This window comes from Scyliorhinus canicula, unplaced genomic scaffold (assembly GCF_902713615.1).
Source record: "Scyliorhinus canicula unplaced genomic scaffold, sScyCan1.1, whole genome shotgun sequence".
Taxonomy (NCBI): domain Eukaryota; kingdom Metazoa; phylum Chordata; class Chondrichthyes; order Carcharhiniformes; family Scyliorhinidae; genus Scyliorhinus; species Scyliorhinus canicula.
Window position 1 is genome coordinate 161,065 of NW_024055428.1, and position 23,577 is coordinate 184,641.

At 44.4% G+C, this 23,577-nt stretch overlaps 1 protein-coding gene and 2 long non-coding RNA genes across 7 annotated transcripts; 2 read left to right on the forward strand and 1 right to left on the reverse strand.

Annotated features, from left to right (window-relative positions):
• The first annotated feature begins 419 nt into the window (after positions 1-419).
• LOC119959361 lies at positions 420-4,854 on the forward strand. The gene is made up of 2 exons (XR_005459172.1): positions 420-476; positions 4,744-4,854. It is a non-coding gene; the product is annotated as an uncharacterized LOC119959361 (long non-coding RNA).
• Positions 4,855-10,478: 5,624 nt separating this feature from the next.
• Positions 10,479-13,948, reverse strand: LOC119959360. 2 transcript variants are annotated; one of them, XR_005459171.1, is made up of 3 exons: positions 13,828-13,948; positions 11,950-12,039; positions 10,479-10,599 (listed from the first exon to the last, which is right to left on the reverse strand). It is a non-coding gene; the product is annotated as an uncharacterized LOC119959360 (long non-coding RNA). The 2 variants fall into 2 exon arrangements; XR_005459170.1 differs by lacking the exon at positions 13,828-13,948 and adding an exon at positions 12,723-13,265.
• On the forward strand, positions 13,642-23,149 carry LOC119959359 (oocyte zinc finger protein XlCOF26-like). Of its 4 annotated transcripts, none has more exons than XM_038787648.1 (4): positions 13,642-15,443; positions 17,969-18,174; positions 19,387-19,489; positions 23,095-23,149. In XM_038787648.1, exon 1 carries the CDS (start codon positions 13,678-13,680, stop codon positions 14,656-14,658), a length of 981 nt encoding a protein of 326 aa, XP_038643576.1. In that variant the 5' UTR covers positions 13,642-13,677; the 3' UTR covers positions 14,659-15,443; positions 17,969-18,174; positions 19,387-19,489; positions 23,095-23,149. The 4 variants fall into 4 exon arrangements, with proteins under 4 accessions (XP_038643576.1, XP_038643575.1, XP_038643574.1 ...); XM_038787647.1 differs by lacking the exon at positions 23,095-23,149 and adding an exon at positions 21,008-21,917; XM_038787646.1 differs by lacking the exon at positions 23,095-23,149 and having other exon boundaries at positions 19,387-21,922.
• The last annotated feature ends 428 nt before the right edge of the window (positions 23,150-23,577 follow it).

The following is a 23,577-nucleotide window of genomic DNA, read 5'->3' on the forward strand; positions in this document are numbered from 1 at the left end:
AAATCAGCTTTCAAAATGATGCAGAGTTTCAGCCAATGAGGGAGATCCGGGCTCAGCCCCGCCCCTCATTCACTCTGATTGGTTGGAGGGCAAGCCGCTCCCTCTCAGTTCCTCCGGCCCCGCCCCCCCCTTGCTATTGGTCTGGAGCTGCCGTCAATCAGCAGGGCATTGTGATGCCGGGCATGCGCAGTGCCGCTGCTGTAGTTGGATACCACTGCGCAGGTGCTGAGGAAGCTGGAGTTTTCCAGTGTTGGTCTCGGGGAGAGAGGCCTTTGTCCCGGAGAAGCGGAGTCAGCGTCAGGCGGTGGGTGGGAGGATTTGGAAACACTTTGTGGGTCCGCAAACCCTTCACCATCATTGTCAGCTCCCTGGTTTGCAGCTGCGGAGCCTCTCCCTCCCTCCCGGGAACAGGCCCAGGTTAACGGGCACCATCCTGCTTCACACACTGGAGGGTGGTTCACATCAATGACCAGGAGGTACAATTATTGATGAATTGATTTTAATCTCACTTTGCACAGAGGAGCTTGAGAACTCAACCCAGCCAGAGGGGAGGGAGGGGGTAAACTGTAAGGAAAAGAATTGTGAAGGTGGTGTGCAGGGTTTGCCGGGCTGACCAACTCTCATGGTGAAAATTAAGGCACAGCCTGCACTGAAAGGCTGGCGTTCTGCCAGAGCTGGGACCAGGCCGCCTGGGGTAAGTCTCTGCCAGAGCTGCCTGGTAGTCTGCCAGAGCTGGGACCAGGCCGCCTGGGGTAAGTCTCTGCCAGAGCTGGGACCAGGCCGCCTGGGGTAAGTCTCTGCCAGAGCTGTTGGAACACAAAAACAGTAAGGAACATGGTTCTGTGCATTGAGAAAAGCCCAATTTATGTGACAGACAACATCCAAGCAGCAAGCAGCCTGGGACAGTGAACACAAGTATATTCCTACAAAATACGGGACTGTTAGTCACTGTGGGATTTGCATCCAGCCCCAGGAGGCAATAGAGTGCATGGGATTAGGATTTACTGCTTTGCAGGTACAAATGAGGAAAATATGTTTAATGGAAAATAGAATTTTACATTCAGAACTTCTCTCCTCTATTTACAGTTTTGTAAACTCCTTTTCCAGCGCATGTGGATTTATCAACAGAAAGCTCAAACTGAGCATCACAGCATTATCTGACAGTCACTGGCTCACCTCGGCCTGAATATCATCAGTAATTGAATTTGGAAGGAGAAATGTTTGTGTGTTCTGTCTGTACGACACCAGTTAAAACATCTGTCACTGGAAAACCATCAAGACACACACTGGAGTGAGAGGTTCCAGTACACTGACTGTACAAAGAGCTTCAACCAGTCAAACAGCCTGTAAAAAACATTACACAATTCTAAGAGGGAAAAAAGCTTGATTGAAATGAAATGAAATGAAAATAGCTTATTGTCACGAGTAAGCTTCAATGAAGTTACTGTGAAAAGCCCCTAGTCGCCACATTCTGGCACCTGTCCAGGGAGGCTGGTACGGGAATTGAACCGTGCTGCTGGCCTGCTTTAAAAGCCAGCGATTTAGCTGAGTGAGCTAAACCAGATTGTGTTCTATGTGTGTGGACAAAGCTTCAATTGATTGTCCAAACTGGAGAAATTCAAGGAAACTGGCAACATGGAGAACATAGAACATAGAACAGTACAGCACAGAACAGGCCCTTCGGCCCTCAATGTTGTACCGAGCCATGATCACCCTACTCAAACCCACGTATCCACCCTATACCCGTAACCCAACAACCCCCCCTTAACCTTACTATTTTTTTGTAGGACACTACGGGCAATTTATCATGGCCAATCCACCTAACCCGCACATCTTTTGGACTGTGGGAGGAAACCGGAGCACCCGGAGGAAACCCACGCACACAGGGGGAGGACGTGCAGACTCCACACAGACAGTGACCCAGCCGGGAATCGAACCTGGGACCCTGGAGCTGTGAAGCATTTATGCTAACCACCATGCTACCCTGCTGCCCCAGGAGAAACCGTGGAAATGTGAGGAATGCGATAAAGGATTCAATTCTTCATCCCGGCTGGAAATCCATCGACGTGTTCACACTGGGGAAAGGCCTTTCATCTGTTCTGTGTGTGAGAGGAGATTCACTCAGTTATCTGCCCTTCGGTTACACCAGCGAGTTCACACTGAGAAGACGCCATTCAGCTGCACAACCTGTGAAGAGAAATTCAAGTCCTTATCCAAGCTCACTGAACACCAGCGAATTCACACGGGTCAGAAACCATTCATTTGCTTTGTGTGTGGGGAGGGATTCACTCAGATATTCACCCTTCAGACACATCATCAAATGCACACAAATGAGGATCCATTCAGGTGCATCACCTGTGGAGAGGGTTTCAGTCAGTCAGCTGATCTCAGTGAGCACCAACGCACTCACACTGGGGAGAAGCTGTTCACCTGCTCCGTGTGTGGGAAGGGATTCCCTTGGTCATCCCAACTGCTGACACATCAGTGGGATCACACCGGGGGGGGGGGGGGGAGATGGTTCACCTGCTCCTTGTGTGGAGTGGGATTCACTCAGTCATGACACCTGCTGAGACACCAGCGAGTTCACAAGTGACTGCAGGGACTGGAATCTGCTGTTTTGCTGCTGCTAATCACATCCAGGATTGATCGTCTGACAATATCTGGTTTGATTCTGCTGATGCTGACAGTTCCTATAACTGGCTGCAGTTCAATATTCTGGAGATGTCACTGATTTTCGGGGCTGCAATGCCCCTTTTTAAAAGCCCCACCTGTGATCTTTCTCAGTTCAAAAACTCTCAATCGGAACACCTTTACAGTAAAATGATCAATTTGTACTTCAACCCTAAATTGATCTCTGATGCAAATCAGTGTCAGCAAATGCTCCACTGGTTGTCAACTTCAATTAGAAAGTGCAGATTAATCCTTGCTGACAATTCCTGCTGACTTCTGTCCATTAGGGAATTAAATTGCATCATGTGAAAGTAGACAAGACAGATGTGTAAAAATCAGGGACATACTCTGTAAATAAACATTGGATCAGCTGGTGTCAGTGATTCCAGACTGCCTGTGACAATGGAAATCTCTGTGTGATGAGATCAAGAGGGCGCTTCATCCGACCATCACCAAAGTTGCCCGGCTGAAATTGGCAGGTGGTGAAGATCTCACCGACAGAAGTAACCAGATGTCCCGCTGGGTTGAACATGACTGAGCTGTACCCCTGTGAGACGGACATCTCCCAGTCTCTGTTTGACTCTCCTGCAGCTTCCTGTCACAGTGAGTTGGACAAGGAACCCTCATCATTTGAGACGAATAGGGCCATTGATTGCTGAGAAAGCAGAAAGGTGCCCGGCAAGGATGGAATTCCAACTGAACTACTCAACCACGGAAAGTCCCATCGACTGCCACACCTTCATGACTTCCTTCATCTCTGGTAGGTGACAGGAACCATTCCATATGCGTGATGCAAACATCATCACAATATATACAACCAGCAGTGACGGAGGAGATTACAACAACTGTAAAGACATCTCAGTCCTTAACATCACTGGGAAGATCTTCATAGGGTCATGTTTAAAAGACTCCAACTTCTTGCTGACTGTCAGCCATTGACTCTAATCGGTCATTAAGGCCCATTTGTATTATTTACGTCCTCTTGTTAGCGCGCAGGCATGAGGCCCAATCCCGCCATCAGCAGGGTGGCTGTCAGAGCATCACGCTTGGATCGGCGCCCAACGCCAATACCGATTTTCCGATTCTCCACTGCATCAGGGATCCCGCTGTGAGTGGTGGAGATTCCAGCTCTATGTGTATAAACATCTGCTTCATTCATCACAAGTGTCTGGCAGTTGCCTTTCCGTTCCAGGCTGATATTGTCTCTGACATTATAGGCAGAAAGAGGTGCTGTCTGTTCAGGGTTTGGGAAGACACTCTCAGACTCTGTTAGCAGCAGTTTGTCAAATGGCCTCTGGTAGCTCCCTCTGATGTTGGACAGTGCAGTTCATGGATGGTCTGATGGAAGCTCTTCAGATGCACCTTATAAGTGAGACATTTCCAAATCGGAGAAGTGAATATTTTTATTCTGCTGACTCATAGGCAGAGGGTTGGCCATCTTATTGGTTGCTGTTCACCCAAAAAATCCAGTTTGAACATAAGAAATGCAATAAGGCACTTTTTTCACCAAAACATACACGGTTAGGTTCTGTCCTATCGCGTTAAGTGGAGTCGGCCAATGTTACTGAGGTGAAAATAGTCTTGTGGGTATATAGTTGAAAACTCAGCTTGGGGTGAAATATTTTGTGTTGGGTGTGAGCCAGGGTTCAGCCTGAGACAGTTCCCAGGGAGCGGGATGGAGTCCGTGTATCGGGAATGTAGATTGTCGTGGAGGTTGAAGAGGGATGGAGTCAGTGGGTAGGGAATGGAGTTTGCAGTGAGGGTTGAAGACAATGGCCTCATTCTACATGTTTAACTGGAGGAAGTTTCTGCTCTTTCAGCCTGAATGTCAGACAAGTCAGGATGGTGTGTGACTTGGAGAGGAATTTGGTGGTGAAGATGTTCACATATACCATTGAGGTGGTGGAGGGGAGAGTTTGGGAGGTTCTGGTCAATTGTAGATATGTAAAAAATCTGTCTCACTGGCCACTGCCTCGACCCCACCAATGACCTGGTTCAACACAATTTCATCAGCTGTCTTTGTGTTTTTGTGAGTTCTCACTCCCTTTTTTCTGTTTTAACTCAATTTCACAGGGTATTGGAAGGGGAGGACTTTCTGTCGGGAAACTGAAACCAAACATCACATCAGGATCTGACAGAGATAATTTACCATAACCTGAATATGATCGGATTTTGAACATGGAAGGAAAAAGCACCGATCACAGTGAGGAGAAACTGTCCACATGTTATGTGTTTGGACGACACTTCAGCCGATCCGACCAGTCGAACAACAAACAACGTCACACTGAGGAGAAACTGTGGAAATGTGAGGATTGCGGGAAGGGTTTTGACTATCCAGTTAGGCTGGAAATTCATCGGCGAATTCACACTGGGGAGCGACCGTTCATCTGCCCCAAGTGCGGGAAGGGATTCACTACCTCGTCCCACTTGCTGATACACCAGCGGGTTCACACTGGGGAGAGGCCATTTACCTGTTCAGAATGTGGGAAGGGATTCACTCAGTCATCCAACCTGCTGACACACCAGCGAATGCGTGCTGGGGAGAGACCATTCATCTGCTCCGAGTGTGGGAAGGGATTCACCATTTCAGCCCACCTGCTGAGACACCAGCGAGTTCACTCTGACGAGAGACCTTTTAAATGCTCAGACTGTGGGAAAGGCTATAAAAGTTCTGGGGAGCTGATGTCCCATCAACGTGTTCACACTGACGAGAAACCGTTCAGATGCTCTCGCTGTGGGAGTGGGTTCAAGCAATCATCTGACCTCACTGTACACCAGCGCACTCACACTGGGGAGAAGCCGTTCTCATGCGCTGTGTGTGGGAAGAGATTCAATCAGACATGTACCCTCCAGAGACATCAGCAAGTTCACACTGGGGAGAAGCCATTCACCTGTTCTGTGTGTGGGAAGAGGTTTGGTCGGTCATCCACTCTGCTGAGACACCAGCGAGTTCACAAGTAACTGCAATGAGTGGACTTTCCTGTAAATCACATCCAGGCCTGAACAGGAGGAGCAGCCAGATTGGGAGAGACTGAATCTGATTGGAGGAGCTGTTTCTCACACATTCTGTCTCTCCCACATTCAGGAGAGAGTTAATTTTCAATGGTCACCCCAGTGGTGAATTTTAATTGGCATATTGGGGGGTTTTGATGGGCAGAATTTGCCCACCTCCTCCATTGAAATTACACCTTGTTCCAATTTTCCACATCTCCGATTAGAAAGTGCTGATTAATCCTTGCTGACAATTCTTGCTGACGTCCACATAAATTATCAAGGAATCTGAAACAAAACAGTGAATTATTTCACAGACACAAGATTCAACAATCAACATTGATATTGATGGAGTTTGGAAGTCGCTGAGTTGAATCATTTCTGACACAGCAGCAGCAACATTTGGTAACGGTGGAACCCACAACAAAGACTGTTTTGAGAGCCACTCAGCAGAGATGTCATCTGTCATTGAAGCAAAAAGCAAAGCCGACCTGATGAACAACATAAACCCAACACTGAGAACACTGCATCATGTGAAAGCCAAGACAGTTGTGTAAAAGACGGGGAGAATGTGTGAAATAATCACTGGATCAGCCGACATCACAGAATGTGAATTGCCTCTGAAAACTACTGGATTTGATGTGATTAAGAGGACACTTGGTTCTTCCTTCAACAATGTGGCCAACTGAAATCAGCAGATGCTGAAGTTCTCACTGACAGATCTAAACAGATGTCCCGCTGCGTTGAACACGGCTGTGAGCTGTACCCCTGTGAGACGGACAATTCCCAGTCTCTGTTTGACTCTCCTGCAGCTTCCTGTCATGGTTGAGTTGCACAAAATGCCATCACTTGTGCTGGAAAAAGCCATTCGTTGCTGAGCAAGCAGAAAGGCACCCAGAAACGATTGAATTCCAGCTGAACTGCTCAAACACGGAGAGTTCCATCGACTGCCACACCTGCATAATCTCCTCCTCTTGGCAGGTAGGATCCATTACACAGGAAACGTTGACACAAATATCACAATCTACAAAAACAGCAGTGACAGAGGAAATTGCAGCAACTACAGGGACATCTCACTCTTTAGCATCACTGGGAAGACCTTCACTAAGGTCATGTTTGAAGATTCATCTACTTGCAGACTGAGTTTATCCAGAAGCACAGTGTGGTTTCTGTGCTGACCGATCTACAGTGAACATGATCTTCTCCACACACCAGCTACAAGAGAAGTGAACAATTGGGATTTGATCTATAGTATCAATGCTGAGAAAGTGAAATGTTTTAATAACTGAATGAAAATAAACCTTTCAGTGTGAATCACAATTTACTGGGACAATTGGAAAAGGCACCAAAATGTTTCAATTTCTGAAGATTTGTCAGCCTTGAAGTTATGTTTCGGAGCTCACAAGCTGTGGGAAGCTCCACTCTCTTTAACTCTTTTTGGTCCAAGAAAGTTGACGCATTTGTTTACCCACGAAAGCTAATTTTTTTCGTTTGATTTTTCCTGAGATATAATACAGCGATCGGGAAAGTCACCTGAAGAAAGAAAACAAAACATCTTGGCAAGACTGAGAAAAAATATCAAAATAATTGGAAAAACAAAGATCAAAATGGTGTCTTGTTCATCTTTAATCTGGAAATAAAGTTATGTAAAGTTGACACTATTGTGTCCATTTGTGAATGTTTGCTTCACCCTTTTACAGTCAAGCATCGCTGTGAGAATTTAAACTAAAGTTTAAAGGTTTTTTAAAGATTTGGCTTCATCCCATTTGTTATCGTTCAAGACAAAGTGCCTGAAAACGGGAGATGAGAGTTACCCCCAAACCGATCTGTACCTCTGTCTCTGATCTAAAAATACCGGATGATGTGAGTGTTTAATTGGACAGTAAAGTTTCCGCACTGTCCTGAAACAGATAGAATGGGAAGCACCATTTTCTTTTTTCTTAATAAATTTAGAGTACCCAATTATGTTTTTCCAATTAAGGGGCAATTCAGCGTGTCCAATCCACCTACCCTGCACAGCTTTGGGTTGTGGGGGTAAGATCTATGCAGACATGGGGAAAATGTGCAAACTCCACACGGACAGTGAACCGGGGCTGCGATCGAACTCGGGTCCTCGGCGGCATGAGGCAGCAGTGCTAAGCACTGCACCGCAGTGCCGCCCTGGAAGCCCCATTTTTAATCTAAGAAAATAAAATCACACCAGCGATTGGGAATTGGAATAATTCTGTGGGTCTAATTCAACGGAACAGACAAACTGTATTTCTACGTACATTCTAGTGGAAGTTAGGAAAGTGTAGATGAGACAAGTGAGCAATAGTTTTCACTTGGAGATGTTTGTAGCCTGGCTTATGCACTTAACAGTAATGGAATCTGACAGTCTGGTCACTACCTGAAAGCATTAGAACATTACAGAGTGGCTCCTTCATCTTTTAAGAGACCTTCATCTTTTAAACATCATTTGAAAATCCATGAGTGAGCTGTATCAGATGGTACATGGAACATCCTTTTGGGATACAGATGTGTGTGTGCAGATGTGATGTTACATGTGGAAACACATGGTGACCCTGCACGGGAGAACAGTCCCCGACATGTTCAGCTATTCCACTACAGAACAACATGAAGTGCTTAACATAGAATGAGAGAGCATTTTAAATTATCAAGACATTGACATGTCTTGCACAGAGAATCTGACTGTAAAACAATCAGGACAGAATTAAACTCACTGGAATCTATCAGAGGGAGTGAAATTAAAGTGAAGAGGGATATAGAATCTGGATTTAGAAAATATTCACAAGGTGGATGCAGGTGAACAGGGGGCTGGAGAATCTTTGAAATTTGTGCCTGAATATTTGTTTGAACTGGATGTGTTTCCGATGCCAATAATCTAGAATTGTGAGAGATGGAGTGCAGGTGGGGAGTCAATAATGATCACATTTTGCTAGAATTGTTTTTACAAGTAGTCTAGGTTGCAGCTCAAGGGTATGTGTTGCTGTTTCTGATCATTTCAGGAACTTTAGATGTTATCTATGGAATGTAACAAGAAATTAGGAAAAAAAGCTTGTAGTTTAGAAAGAGCTGGGTGAAACAGAAATCAGATTGTGAGACGTTAATAAGGATAATCCCTCTTCAAGGTGGGAAGATCTGTCAGAAATCACTGACTAATAACCTAATAAAATCATCAGAAATGTATTCCATATTACAAGAATAGCTGTGTGTGTGTCTCTCTGTCTTGCTTAAAAATAAAGATTCCTGGCTTGACAAACAGAGGGAAATCTATTCCAGTATTACTTCATACGGATGGACACGGTAGTTAGGGAACTGAATTTATACTGGTAACTGAAGACAATGACTTTGGCCTTCCCAATTTTTAATCCAAATTTCTGCTCATCCAGTACTGGATATGGGAAAAGCAGTTTGATCATTTAGTAACAGTGGAGGAATGGGGGTGAGGTGGAAATGGGTGTTGTCATTGTACATGTGAAAACTAACACGGTACTTTTGGATGATGTCACCTAGTGGCAGCGTGTAGATGGGAAATAGGAGGGGCCGAGAATAGATCCTTTTTAAGGTGGATAATGATGGTGGATTTAAAGGTGAGAGGGACAGTACCAAAAGAGAGAGAGACCTGTTGACATTATCAGCTAACACGGGGAAGTTGGGTGATCAGTAATCCTGAGAATAGGGTCAATACAGCAGAAGGTGGAACTCATGGACAAGAGCACTGAGAGGGCACGACAGAGGATGGCAGAGAAACTGGAGAAAGGTGTGAGTTCAGAGCTCAGAAACAAAAGTCTGACCCTGGTGGGCTCATGGAAGGGAGGGAAGCAGCAGAGGCAGCTGATCGGATTGTCTCTGTAGCTCCATGAGTTCCTCACACTTGTTGTTGGAAGTGAGAATGGGAGACAGGGAAGAACAAGAGCCCTTCAAAAAGGAATTAATGCGAGTTAGAGATATTAAAAAGCCGCAACGCTGTGTACTTAACACAAAGTTGATTTATTTAACATTTATCTAGAATAGTAACTTGGCTGTTAACTGGGCTGGGGTTTAACAACATCAGCAGAAACAGACCCCAATGAACATGGTTCAGTCCTAGATGTGATTAACAACAAAATTCAATCACTGTAGTTACTTGTGAACTCGGTGGTGTCTCAGTAGGTTGGATGACTGAGTGAATCTCTTCCCACAATCGGAGCAGGTGAAGGGCCTCTCTCCTGTGTGAATTCGCTGGTGTGCGGTGAGCTCAAACGATTGCCTGAATCTAGTCGCACAGTGAGAGCAGCTGAACGGTCTCTCGTCAGTGTGAACGCGCTGATGGTACATTAGATCCTCAGAACTTTTAAAACACTTTCTGCAGACTGGGATTTAAATGGTTTCTCCCCAGTGTGAACTTGCTGGTGTCTCAGCAGATCAGATGACTGAGTGAATCCCTTCCCACACTTGGAGCAGGTTAACGGCCTCTCCCCAGTGTGAATTCGCCGGTGTACTGTCAGTTGTGATGATCGCCTGAACCCAGTTCCACAATGAGAGCATCTGAATGGTCTCTCGTCAGTGTGAATACGTTGATGCAGCATCAGATTCCTGGAACTTTTGAAGCACTTCCCACAGTCTGGACATTTAAATGATGTCTTGTCAGTGTGAATTTGCTGGTGTGTCAGCAGGGTGGATGAATCAGTGAATCCTTTTCCACACTCGGAGCAGATGAACGGCCTCTCCGGTGTGAATGCGTCGATGAGTTTCCAGTGCAGACGGGTAAATGAATCCCTTCCCACAGTCTCCACATTTCCACGATTTCTCCACAATGTGAACGGTGTTTTTTCCTTCCATCTTCAATTTCCAGTCTCATTCACGTTACGATCAATTGGGCGTCTGTCTGATCCTGATGTGATGAATGGTTTCAGTTTTCCCACTGAAATCATTGCATTCTCATATCCTGTGTAACTGTTTAAAAACAGAAAATAGGGAGTGAGAGAGAACCCACAAAAACACAAAGGCAGGTTGTGAAATTGAGCTGAATGAATCTGGTTATTTGTGGGGCCGACACTGGGAGAAAGTGACCATGAAAACTGCTGCATTGTCATAAAAACACAACTGGTTCACTCATGTCCTTCAGGGAAGAGAACCTGTCAACTGGTCGGAGCGTAGATTAGACATCAGCCTCTTTTGGAGGAGAGAGAAAGCTGGGAGCAGAATGGGTAAAGGTGATTGACTGTATGCATCTAAAGCTCAGCTAGAACTTTGACAGAATCTCCCGGATCTTCAACCTTCACCACTGAGAAGGATCAGGATCGCAGGTGTATGTGAAATGCATCACCTCCAAGTTCCAGTCCAAGACACACACTGTCCTGATCTATCTGACAGCCACTGATGTGAAGATACAGGTGTTGGACTGGGGTGGGCAGTAAGAAGTCTTACAGCACCAGGGTAAAGTCCAACAAGTTTGTTTCGAATCATTAACTTTCAGAGCAAAGATAGCCAAGTTCCGTACCCATGAGTACGGCCTCAACCAGGACCTTGGATTCATGTCACATTACATTCACACACCCCCCCCCCCCCCCCCCCCCCCCACCATCTGGCCTGAGTTTGAGAAACTCTACGAACTGACCTGGCTTGAGACAATTCACACCTCTTTAATCTATGATTATCCCTCTCTCCAGTTGCGCCATCTGGACCTGTAAAGACTTAATTACCAGCAAATACTCGCATTCAAAGTATCATCTTGCATCATTGACTTTGTCTATATATGTGGTTCTGGAACCCACCTCTTCATTCACCTGAGGAAGGAGCAGTGCTCTGAAAGCTAGTGATTCCAAACCTGTTCGACTTTAACCTGGTATTGTAAGACTTCTTACTGTATCTGACATCCTGTACTGGATGAACAGAAATTTCTCCCAATGAAATAATGAGAAGTTTGAAATCATTGTCTTCAGTCCCTGCGAAAAGTCCCATACCCTAAGCATTGACTCCATGCCTATCCCTGACAACAGTCTGAGCTGAACCAGACTGTTTACAACCATGGAAAAATATTTCACTAAAATAAAAGTAAAAAACTCTGGAAATGTGAAGTACAAACAGAAAATGCTGGATAAACTCAGCAGGTCAGGCAGCACCTGTGGAGGAAGATGACTCTTCCGAAACCACAGCTCGGTTTCCGACCACATATCACTGCCACGGCCTTGAATGAGTTTCTATCTCGTTCACATCACCCGACTTAGTCTTGTCTCATGTTTCTGATGTTCACACACATTCCTTTATTGTCTCTTGATTTGACTATCCAAGAAAGACACTTACATTTAGGTTCTGATGAATGGAGTGACTGTCAGATTTTGATCTGATATTTGGTTTGACTTTTGCACCTTCAAATTCTGCTCTTCCAACGTCCTGTAAAGCAAAATTCATCACTGTCAGTCCAGGAATAAAAATTGAGAATCGTCGGGCCGCCACGTAGAGCGGCCCGCGCCGGCCAACCACGTCGGCACCAATGGCGCCGAGGGGGCATGGCCCGGTCGTGGGGATTCTCCAGACCAACCCAGGGTTGGAAGAATCCTGCCCACGATAAGGGAGTAAACCAGGGCATCATGATCGGCACAGGCTTGGAGTGCCGAAGGACCTGTCCCTGCTGTTTGTTCTTTGTTCAGGGTTGAGTGTCTTCCCTGGTATTCATGTGACTGAACAGATCTTTAAACACAAGGGGCAGGGCGTCCCGTGAGGTACTGGGATCCGGAGGCCAGGATTTGTTTATTTTTCTTTCCTCCTCTTCTTCACAAATAAGACCTTGGGTCTCAAAGGGTAATGCAGTTTGATGGACAGGCTGTCTGTATTCTGAACAATGGGTAACAAGCTCCGCCCAGTCATTCAAAACATTGCCCCCAAAAAAGATGGCGATCGCGCATGCGTCTTGCTGCTTGTTGTCCCCAATAAAGATGGTGACCGTTAACACGGGACGAATATGAGGCGCTGCGGCCCTGTTTGTGGAAAATTGACCCGGTTTGTCCGCTTTTTTGCCTTTCGGTTTACACAACATGTTTAAGAAATCTCCCGCCGAGCTGTCCGATCCTTCTCACCCTCCGTACCGACAATCTCTCTTCGCGTGTGTGGATTCGCCAGAGAAGGACATCTTAATCGCCATTACTTGCAGTGCGCATGCTTTAGTTTGCGTCCCTCGTTCACTGTGCTTGGTTGGAGGACCAGCCGCTCCCGCCCCCTCCCCCGATTGGTCCGGAGCTGCCGTCAATCACTTCCGGGGGCATTGAGAGACAGAGCATGCGCAGTCCGGCTGTGGGCTGCACATTAGTGCGCAGGCGCAGTGTCAATGAGCTTGGAGCATGCGCAGTGTGATTGATGCCTCGGCCCTTGTTTGTCCCGGAGAAGCGGAGTCAGCGTCAGGCGGTGGGTGGGAGGATTTGGAAACACTTTGTGGGTCCGCAAACCCTTCACCATCATTGGCTGCGCTGAGAGTGGAGACTTGGAAATGGTGCAGATGGTGAGATGGGTTTGGATTTCAGCCCAGGGAGGAGGGAGAGTGTGTGGGACGGGGATTTACAGCTTTGGGGAACAAGAGAGGAAAAATCTTCCAGAGAAACTTGAATTGTCTGTTCAGAGTTAGTTTTGCTTTTACAGAAATTCACATCGAGATCTGACACAGCCACTTGATTCATCAGGACCTAAATACTGTTGGCATTTACAGTGGAAGGAGAAATGTTTGTCTGCTTGTCTTTGCATGAAAATTTCAAACATCAGTGTGACTGGAAAAGCCCCGAGACCCACACAACACACGCCCGAGTGAGAGAGTTCCAGTGAACTAACTGTGGAAACAACAGTGTGACTGGAAAAGCCCCGAGACACACACACCCGAGTGAGGGTGTTCCAGTGAATTGACTGTGGAAAGAGCTTTAACCAGTTACACTGCCTGAAAATATATCACCATTCACAGTGGGGAGAAATTGTACATGTGCTCTGTGTGTAAATGAAGCATCAACTGATTGTACAAACTGGAGAGACACCAAGGCTACCAGCACTATGGAGAAACCGTGGAAATGTGGGGACTGTGGGAAGGGATTTAATTATCCATCCCGACTGAAAACTCATCAACGCAGTCACATTGGGGCTAACAAAATGGAGAAACCATGGAAATGCAATGATTGTGGTAAAGGATTCAATTATCCATACCTGCTTGAATACCATCGACAGAGTCACACTGGGAAGAAGCCCTTCATCTGTTCCGAGTGTGGGAAGGGATTCACAACCTCATCCCACCTGCTGTTACACCAGCGTATTCACACAGAGGAGAGGCCGTACAGCTGCTTTACCTGTGGAAAGAGGTTCTCGTGTTCATCCAATCTCAATGCACATCAGCGAGTTCACATTGAGGGGAAGTCGTTCACCTGCTCCTTGTGTGGGAAGGATTTCGCTGGTCCATCCGGTCTTTGGTCACACCAGCAAATTCACAGAGGGGTGAAGCCGTTCATCTGTTCTGTGTGTGGGAAGGGCTTCACTCTGTCATCCAACCTGCTGTCACACCAGCGAATTCACACTGAGGAGAGGCCGTTCAGCTGCACTTCCTGTGGAAAGAGGTTCAGGTCTTCATCCAACCTCAGTGCGCACAAGCGGGTTCACACTGGAGAGAGGCCATTCACCTGCTCCATGTGTGGGAATGAATTCACTAATTCATCCAGCCTCCAGTCACACCAGCGAATTCACACAGAGGAGAAGCCATTCATTTGTACGTACTGTGGAAAGAGTTTCAGGCAGTTATCAATCCTCACTGCACATCAACGCACTCACACTGGAGAGAGACCATTCACTTGCTCCGAGTGTGGGAAGGGATTTACTCAGTCTGGCAGCCTGCATTTACACAAGCGCACTCACACCGGGGAAAGGCCGTTCACCTGCTCTGAGTGTGGGAAGGGATACACTCGGTCATCCCACCTGCTGACACACCAGCGAGTTCACAACTGTCTGCAGGGTTTGGATTCTGTTGTTAATCACATCCAGGATTGATAATCTGACAATATTTGGTTTGTTTCTGCTGAAATTAACAATCCCTACAACTGGCTGGAGTTTAATATTCTGGATCTGTCACTAATTGTCAGGGCTGCAATGCTCCTTTTAAAAAGCACCATCTGTGATTTTTTTTGCTTTAATTCAAGAACTTTCAAGAATAACTTGTTAATAATAAACTTATGAACTTTTCCTTCAATCCAAAATGGACCTTTGCTGCAAACTCTACAATACACTGTCTCCAGGTAAAAGGTAAAGTCATCCAAATGACCACAGGCTGACTGGTTGTGATTTAACCTGACGATCATGACACCTCCAGCCAAGGGCAAGGTTGAGAAGGCGGACCTTCCTGAATAACCCACACTGCTGACCTGCTCTGCATTATAGACCAGCTGTATAGCCAATTGAGCTAAACTGGCCCCACTGTCTCTAAGATTCCGCTGATTCACATCTCCAATTAGAAAGTGGTGATTAATCCTTGCTGATTCTTACCGAATTACACATTCTTCACAATGACACCTCCACTATCAAATTTAATTCTCAAGGAACTTAAAAGAACTTAAGTCACTTATTAGCACTGAAATTACAATTGTTGAAAAGAGAGAAATGTTGCTGAAGCTTTTCATTTTGTACTCATCAGGACAAGCCGAAAAATGCCAAATTTCAAATGATCGTAATTAATACAACAGGAGTCAAGAGTGCTGATTGGTTCGCAAGTGCACTCTCATTGGCTGAAACATGACTAGAGAAATCAACAGGAAACTACAGGTTCCTTGAGCTTTCGGGTAATTCAAATAAAGTTGCAAGGCTTGATCATATTCCTTTTGTTTACAGAGAACTGGTGCCTGCATATGAAAGCATGTCGCTTTTAGCAAAATACAATGAGTCATGTTACGAGCTGGACTGATTATCTTAAATTGATTGTTAGTGTAGCTATTAGCGCATCAGATTGTTCAGATCAATGGCAAGTTTAATTTTTATTGCACTTTTTAAAAATAAATTTAGTGTACGCAATTCTTTTTTCAAATTAGGGGACAATTTAACGTGACCAATCCACTACCTTGCACATCTTTTTGTGTTGTAGGGGTGAGAACCACGCAGACACAGGAAGAATGTTCAAACTTCACACGGACAGTGACCCAGGGCCGGGATCGAACCTGTGTCCTCGGCGGCATGAGGCAGCAGTTCTAACCACTGCACCGCCGTGCCGCCCCTTTTATCACGCTTTGAACATTGCAAACCAACATTTGACACTGCGGCTAGCACGAGGGGCGAAGGGATCAAAGGATATGGGGGAAAGTGGGATTAGGCCAAGGAGTTGGATGATTAGCCATGAGCGTAATGAATGGCGGAGCAGGCTCGAAGGGCCAAATGGCCTCCTCCTCCTATTTGCTATGATTATATTAGCCACTGTAGCCACCTGGGGTGGCCACTGCCCAACACAAAATGGAAGATTACAAAGAATGCAGGGAAAATGCAGGGAAAGTGAGCAGCATGGTAGCATTGTGGATAGCACAATCGCTTCACAGCTCCAAGGTCCCAGGTTCGATTCCAGCTTGGGTCACTGTCTGTGCGGAGTCTGCACATCCTCCCCGTGTGTGCGTGGGTTTCCTCCGGGTGCTCCGGTTTCCTCCCACAGTCCAAAGATGTGCAGGTTAGGTGGATTGGTCCAAAATTGCCCTTAGTGTTGGGTGGGGTTACTGGGTTATGGGGATGGGGTTGGGGTGTTAACCTTGGGTAGGGTGGTCTTTCCAGGAGCCGGTGCAGACTTGATGGGCCGAGTGGCCTCCTTCTGCACTGTAAATTCTATGATCAATGTTGCAAAAGCAAGCAGCTTGCAAAAGCACTTGTGTATTCTGACTGCTGCAGAAACCAGGCAGCACTGTGAAAGAAAACAAGTTAGCATACTAATGAGGCGATACCGGGTGATTCCCAGGTACAATGGAAACAAGTTAACTCAAATCGCTACAGTGAATAGAAGGCCAGACTTCTCAGCGCCAAGAAAAGTCCAAAACAATAAGCCCCAAGAACTGCCCAGTGATCGCGGGACTGCCCCGTTATTGGGGAAATTCAAATCAATCGATTGGGAAGAGACCCAATCGATTGCGGGTGTATAGAGGGTCCGCCCAGGTGGGCGCAAGACCCTGGGAGAGGTATAAGACAGAGACCCCGACCCCAGCTCGCTCGCTCAGCCAGCCTCATCTTGACCAGCTCCTCTTAGCCAGCGCTCTCCTTGATCACCGTTGCAGCAGAAGACCTTGAGAAGAGGAGGCTTGGTCAGCAGCCACCACCAATTAAGTGTCACACAACGCACGCTACGAGAGTAGACACTCCTGACCCTTTTAGTCCACACCGATTGGAAGCCTGCGATCCAGGACAAAGCTAGAGGCCGTTGTTCCCTGATCGGCAGTTCCCTTATTCCAGTATTGACCTGTTAGTGGTAGGATTAACCTAGTCTTGTCGTTTTATATGCATAATTAGTAGATAACTATTATAGTAAACGTGTCTTGTTTGAACTTACTAACTGGTGTATGAAGTTATTGGTCTGAACTTGAACTTGAAACTTGTGGCGGTATCTTAACGATACCTGGCGACTCCAGAGCTAAGGAATGAAACAGAGCCAAATTGAGTGTTAAGCACACTCACCCAGAACGAGCAACACCACATAAGGTGATATTAGAACAGATGTTCAAAAACTTGGTTAAAGAGATTGGATTTAAGGAGTATCGTACAGGATAAAAGTGAGGCTCAGAGTTGGAGAGATTTAGGGGAAATTCCAGAGATTGGGTTCTGAGGATTGGAAAGAACAGTCCCAGTGGTGAAGCGATGAAAATCTGGAATACTTAAATGGCCGGGATTAGAGGAGTGCAGAGATCTGGGAGGGTTGTGGGATCACAGGCATTGTCAGAGATATGGAGGTCACAGCCAGAGACAGATTTTTAAAAAGGTGAGAATTTTAAAATTTTGCTACTTAAACAATAATCTTTGTGGGGGCCAAGGGTTTGGGAATTTCTGGTTGAGTTGTAGATACACAAGATTCCTGTCCTTTGCCCCGTTCACTCTCCTACTCCCTCTCTCGCTGTCCTCTCATAGAAGCCAGAGACTTGTGTCGGCCCAGACTGGGTGACAGGTGCAAATCCCTGAAGGATATTAGTGAACCAGTTGTGATTTTACAACAATCCAGCAGCTTCCATGGTTGCTATTTCCGACTGACAACCCCACAAATGACCAGATTGATTCAGCTCAATTTGAAACCTGCCTTTGTGGTTTTGTGGGTTCTCTTCACTCCCTTTTCCCTGTTTTAAATCAGCTTCAGGGAACTGAAACCAAATCATTGGGATCTGATAGAGTTGCCCAATTTGTCACTATCTGAACATCAACATTGGAATGTGAACACGGAAGGAAACAGCACCGTTGACACTGCAGAGAAACCATACACTCGTTCTGTGTGGACAAGATTTCAACTATTCATCTAACCTGGAGAGACACAAGGACACGTGGGGAAACCTTGGAAGTGTGAGTACTATGAGAAGGGATTCAGTTATCCTGTTGAACTGAATCAGCACATTCACACTGGAGAGAAGCCATTTACCTGCTCAGAGTGTGGGAAGGGATTTACTCGTTCATGCCACCTGCTTACGCACCAGTGTGTTCACACTGCGGAGAGGCCATTCACCTGCACCATATGTGGGAAGGGATTCACTCGGTTATGCCACCTGTAGAAGTCAACTGTTACCTGACACACCTAATAGGTAGAGGATAGTTATTTAGGATAAATATTAAGCCCCAGTTTTACCATTTTAAATTAAGGATTTTAACACTCTCAAAACATAACTGTTTCATAGAACCAGCATAATTCACTTTACTAGATTAAAACAGACACTTTAACTGATTTAATGAATACATTTTTCAAGTCAGTGTCCAAGGACAGAGCAGGACCCGTAGCAACAGCCATAGACATGAAGGCTTTATTGTTATAATAGCTAAGCCAGCAGACAACCAGTTTTTGTGTTCTTGATAAAGCACAATAGAACATAGAACAGTACAGCACAGAACAGGCCCTTCAGCCCTCAATGTTGTGCCGAGCCATGATCACCCGACTCAAACCCACGTATCCACCCTATACCCGTAACCCAACAACCCCCCCTTAACCTTACTTTTTTATTAGGACACTACGGGCAATTTAGCATGACCAATCCACCTAACCCGCACATCTTTGGACAATATTGCATTCTTTAACATACACAAGTATGCAGATACGAAACAATTAGAACTAATGTTGCATATTAAAGATGGACGGCTTGCCGTCAAATCAGATGTGTTTGAGTCTAACCCAAACCAATTAGGATTATATTGGGGTGTGATTAGATGGCTTCAGACAGATATGAAACAGTATAACTGAAAAGTTTTGTTTGGCCATTTGTGAGTGGTGTTGGTTTGAAGCTGAAGATTAGCTGGATTTTTTTCTCTCTTTTTGAATCATGTATACTTTGATCTGAACTATTCACTGCCTCCTGTATTCATATTTCATTTTCAGACTTTGACTTTTAAAGTTATTGTCAAGCTGTTTGCCTCAGCAAGAAGATAATTTCTGTGATTCTTTGAAAGCTTCAAATTGTCTACGAGTTGCCTTGCATAATTACTTTCAAATTGTAATCAATAGAAGACAAATAAACAATTCCTATTTGCACCTGAGAAGTTTTAACTGAAATTTCTGCTGAGTTCCAGTAATCTCAAAGTGCTGCTGACAACCGAATGGTTAAATCCATCAACTTGGTGTCGTTCGGCAAACAGGGGAGGCACCAGCCAGGAAGAAAACGGCTAGAATGGGGTAAGAAATATATTTTTGACCCATTCTTATAGCCGCATCAAGCAGTGCTTCGACCCCTTAGAAAGGACCTTTTTATAGATTGTTAATTCAATCAGGTGCCGGTCATTGAATCTAAAATAAAATGGGACTGAAAAAATAGTCACGGTAGTGTACACAGATATGCAAAAGGAGTTGACGACCAAAATATTGGGTGTAAGGCTGAGTTTATGGTGGACATGGCTCCTAAAATAGATTCAGAACCTTCAAATGGAAGAGAACTACTTCCCACAACGTGCAAGGGAGGTCGCGCTGTATCGGATGTCTCTATTGATGATCTTTGATCTTTGATTTGTAGACAATTTGGACTGTCTGCAGTTGCCACAAAAATTGAATCAAAATATGATAGCCCCAAAGGACAGTGGTCCCTTGATAATATCAAGAAGGCATGGGGTAAGACCACACGGTTAAACGGTGGAAGACGTATGAAATGGTCTTTTGCAGTAATGGCACAGCTCCAAAAACATCAAGAGACAAATGCAAAAACAAAATTCGATTGTGAGCTTCAGTCCACTAAAGATCAACTAATTGCAGCTGTTGAGGAATTACGAGATGCAAAATCCAAACTTGAGCATTATGATGAAATTAAAACATTGTTGGAAAATTAAACCTTTAAGGTTCAATAGTTATCTTTTCAAATCGCAGAATTGCAACATCAAGTTGTTGAATCAGAGTCAAACTACCAACAGTTACAAACAGAAACTGAGCAAATCAAAAGTCAAAATTGCCAGTTACTTGAGGAAAAATGTATTTTGGAAATTGACATGGACACCATGAAATGTCGTAACAAATTACTGACAGACAAATTAACAGCACAAAAGACTTCAAATCTGTTTTTAAAAAATGAGCTGAACTCTCCAAAGTAAACAGCGCCACCAACCGGACAATTCAAAATGATGTTAACTAAGAGCTAAGGTGTACCAGTGATAAATAAATCAAATCTTACATTATTGCAAGCTGCTACTGACATGAAAACAATGAATACACTGATCGAGGTTCCACAAGGGGGGTCTGGCCAAATGAACTATCTCTCAAGGACACTTTTACCCCAGAACAAACTGTTATCTTACTCTGAGACCGACCACAAAATGCTGCTGGCCATGATCCAATTAAGCACCAAACAGCCACCAGAACTGTTTGCAGCTTTAAACTTGATCCTACCCAAACCTCAGTCCAAACCCTCAATTGCTAACAAAGGCATGTCAATCGTTGCCTCTCCTCCGTTAACGATAAATCCAAGCCTTGCATTCACTTGAAAAAAAAATTCCAGAAGATTTCTTTCTCGTGTTGAAGATGGCCATTTTGCGAGTTTCAGATTTCACGGTTGCAGACTGGTCTACGATGAAGGCCAGCCTCCTGGCTACAGGGATACGGGACAAGTCACGTATCGCTAAAAAGTTGCCAAGAACTGTCAACTTGAGAAAACTGTTATTAATCTGAATGTTGCTTTATTAATTTTAAGAAATTAACATATCTTGTTAGCTGTGTTTCCTTTAACAGAATCGACTAGTTCATCTACAGAAAACCAAGATACAGCGCAAAACTGGTTCAGTTATATATTCAATAAGTTATTGTGTTTGATATTTTAAAATAAATGTTTAGAATTAGCTTGGAAATTAAAACTTCAGAAAAGTAACTCTGATTAAAGCAAATCCATAGAGAGAACATATTGTTCTAAGAGACTTGATAACGGGAATTTGGCAGCAATCCAACTTTTACTCCCAGTCCATTTGAGTGACAAATATAATAAAAAGTTCAGAGATGAGAATGGCACCATTCCAATTTATCCACCCTATACGCCCCTTTTTGTCTCTGCAAGAAAATTAAACCTTTCAACAAACTTTTATGTATAATCCAAAAGATGTCAAAGACTTGACAATTCACATCCAATACAAAGTTTCATTATTATTCATTTATTAGTGAATTATTATTAATAATTTATTAATAAATTACATAATCAATTTTGATCATCATTTTACCATTTATTACTAGATCATATGTTCAACTTCTTATTGTATAATCATTTTATTTGTATCCATGAAATTATTATTATTAATTGTTTATTGCTGAATTTTGTAATCATGATATCAATTTTAAATCAGTATATCAATGTTAAGATCTGTAAATGTTAACCGTAATACTCATTTTCAGTTATTTGACTGGCTTTGTAAATGTACCAGATTCACATCCAAAAATCTATTCTCCTGTGTAGCTGTATTCATCATTTACATAACATACCAATGGGCTAAGTGTATCAAAGAACTATTTGCTAAACGCAGGGGACCAACTGTCAGAATGATTCACACTAACTCTACTGCACCCCCAATTGATGAATTTGAGATGAAATACTATTGTTGAAATGTTACTGATAAATCAATTATTTGACTGTATTATTAACATATTGTATAATTTATTAATACTGAATCAGTAGAATCAAATTTGATTAATTTATTAATTGTTATTTTGTAATAATGATTCTTTAAGAATTTTAATGATTATTGTTGAAATGCTTGTTGCAATGCTAAGTGTCCATTCTATTGTTTAAAACTGCAATGACAATATGAATGAGTTATTCTTTGCGCTTTTACCTATCCTATCACATTAATGATGTCTTTTATCTTATTCTGATATATCTCACTTGATCTTTCGATTTATCAAAGGGCCGAACTGTTGAAGCTACGTATTTCAAATATACCTAATATAGGTAAAAGATAGCTGTTTAAGCGTAAATATTAAGCCCCAGTTTTAAAATTAAGCATTAAAAAACACATATTCTCCAAATTCATTGACATAGTTTTAAAGTAACACAGAAGTCTGATAAGACAAACACTTTTCATTACATTTCTCCAAGGACAAGGGCTGGATCCATGGCAATGAGGTGGCAGGAGTGAAGGTTCTCCTGTTCTCACGCCGTTCAAGATTAGGGTGAATCACATTCCATAACTTATACAAGGTGAAACATTTTAGACTATGTTGCCTTGTTTTTAATAAATGGACATTTAATAAATGGACAGTTCGAACATCGAATCAAATATATTTGATTCCAACATTCTCAGAACAACAATTTTATAAAAGCAGCTCCGAGACTTGCATTCGCTCCCAGTCAATTCTCACCCTTGTTTTCAAATCCCTCCATGGCCTCATATCTCCCTGTGTCTGTCATCTCCTCCAGCTCCACAACCCTCTGAGATATCTGCACAGCTCTGATCCTGGACTCTTGTCCACCCCCCGATTCTAATTACTCCGCCATGGTTTTAAGTTCCCTCGGCCCCAAGCACTGAATTCCCTCCGTAAACCTCCCCGTCTCCACCTAACGTACCTCCTTTCAGACTCTGTAAAACTCACCTCTTTGACCAGGTTTTTGGTCACCTGTCCTAATATCTCCTTATGTGTCTGGGTGTCTCACTTTGTTTTATAATGTTCCTGTGAAGTTGACTGTGATGATTTATGATGTTAAAGGTGTTATATAAATAGAAGTTGTTGTTGTTGACTGTAACCCTGACCTCCTGTTTTACAATATCCCATTGGTTTCAGAACAAACTCTATCTCTGATGTTTTGCCCCCTGCAGGTTTGCAGCCTCTATAAAGACGGCGGCGGTTAACTCAGGCCTGTAACCGGGAGCAGGCCGCAGCTGTCCCCCCGCTCGATGCAAAGCCGGGCCTGGAAACTTCTTATTGGGGTTTGGAACCTCCACAGGGTTTCATTGAACCCACCCGAGTCCAGCATTGGCACTGCGCATGCTCCAGCTCATGATGCACAAGGAGTGATTGACGGCAGGTCTGGACCAATAGGAAGAGAGGGGTGTGCCTGGCGGTTCTCCAAGCAATCGGTGTGAATGAGGGGCGGGGCTGAGCCCGGACTCCCACGTGAGTTCTAGCATGCGCAGTACTGTTGAGAACTCAGGATTCAAGCAGTTGGGCGGAAACCCTCAGTCGGTCACATCGTACTCGGGTGAGTCATGAGGGAGGAATGGAGGCGGCGGATGGGTCGGGAAACTTCATAAAAACTCCGTGTTGGCCCCAAATACGAGGATCGGATACAGCAGCTGAAC

What these genes read in the sequence shown, in the direction of transcription:
- LOC119959359 (XM_038787648.1), top strand. Translation starts at nt 13,678, where the DNA reads ATGGAGAAACCGTGGAAATGTGGGGACTGTGGGAAGGGATTTAATTAT.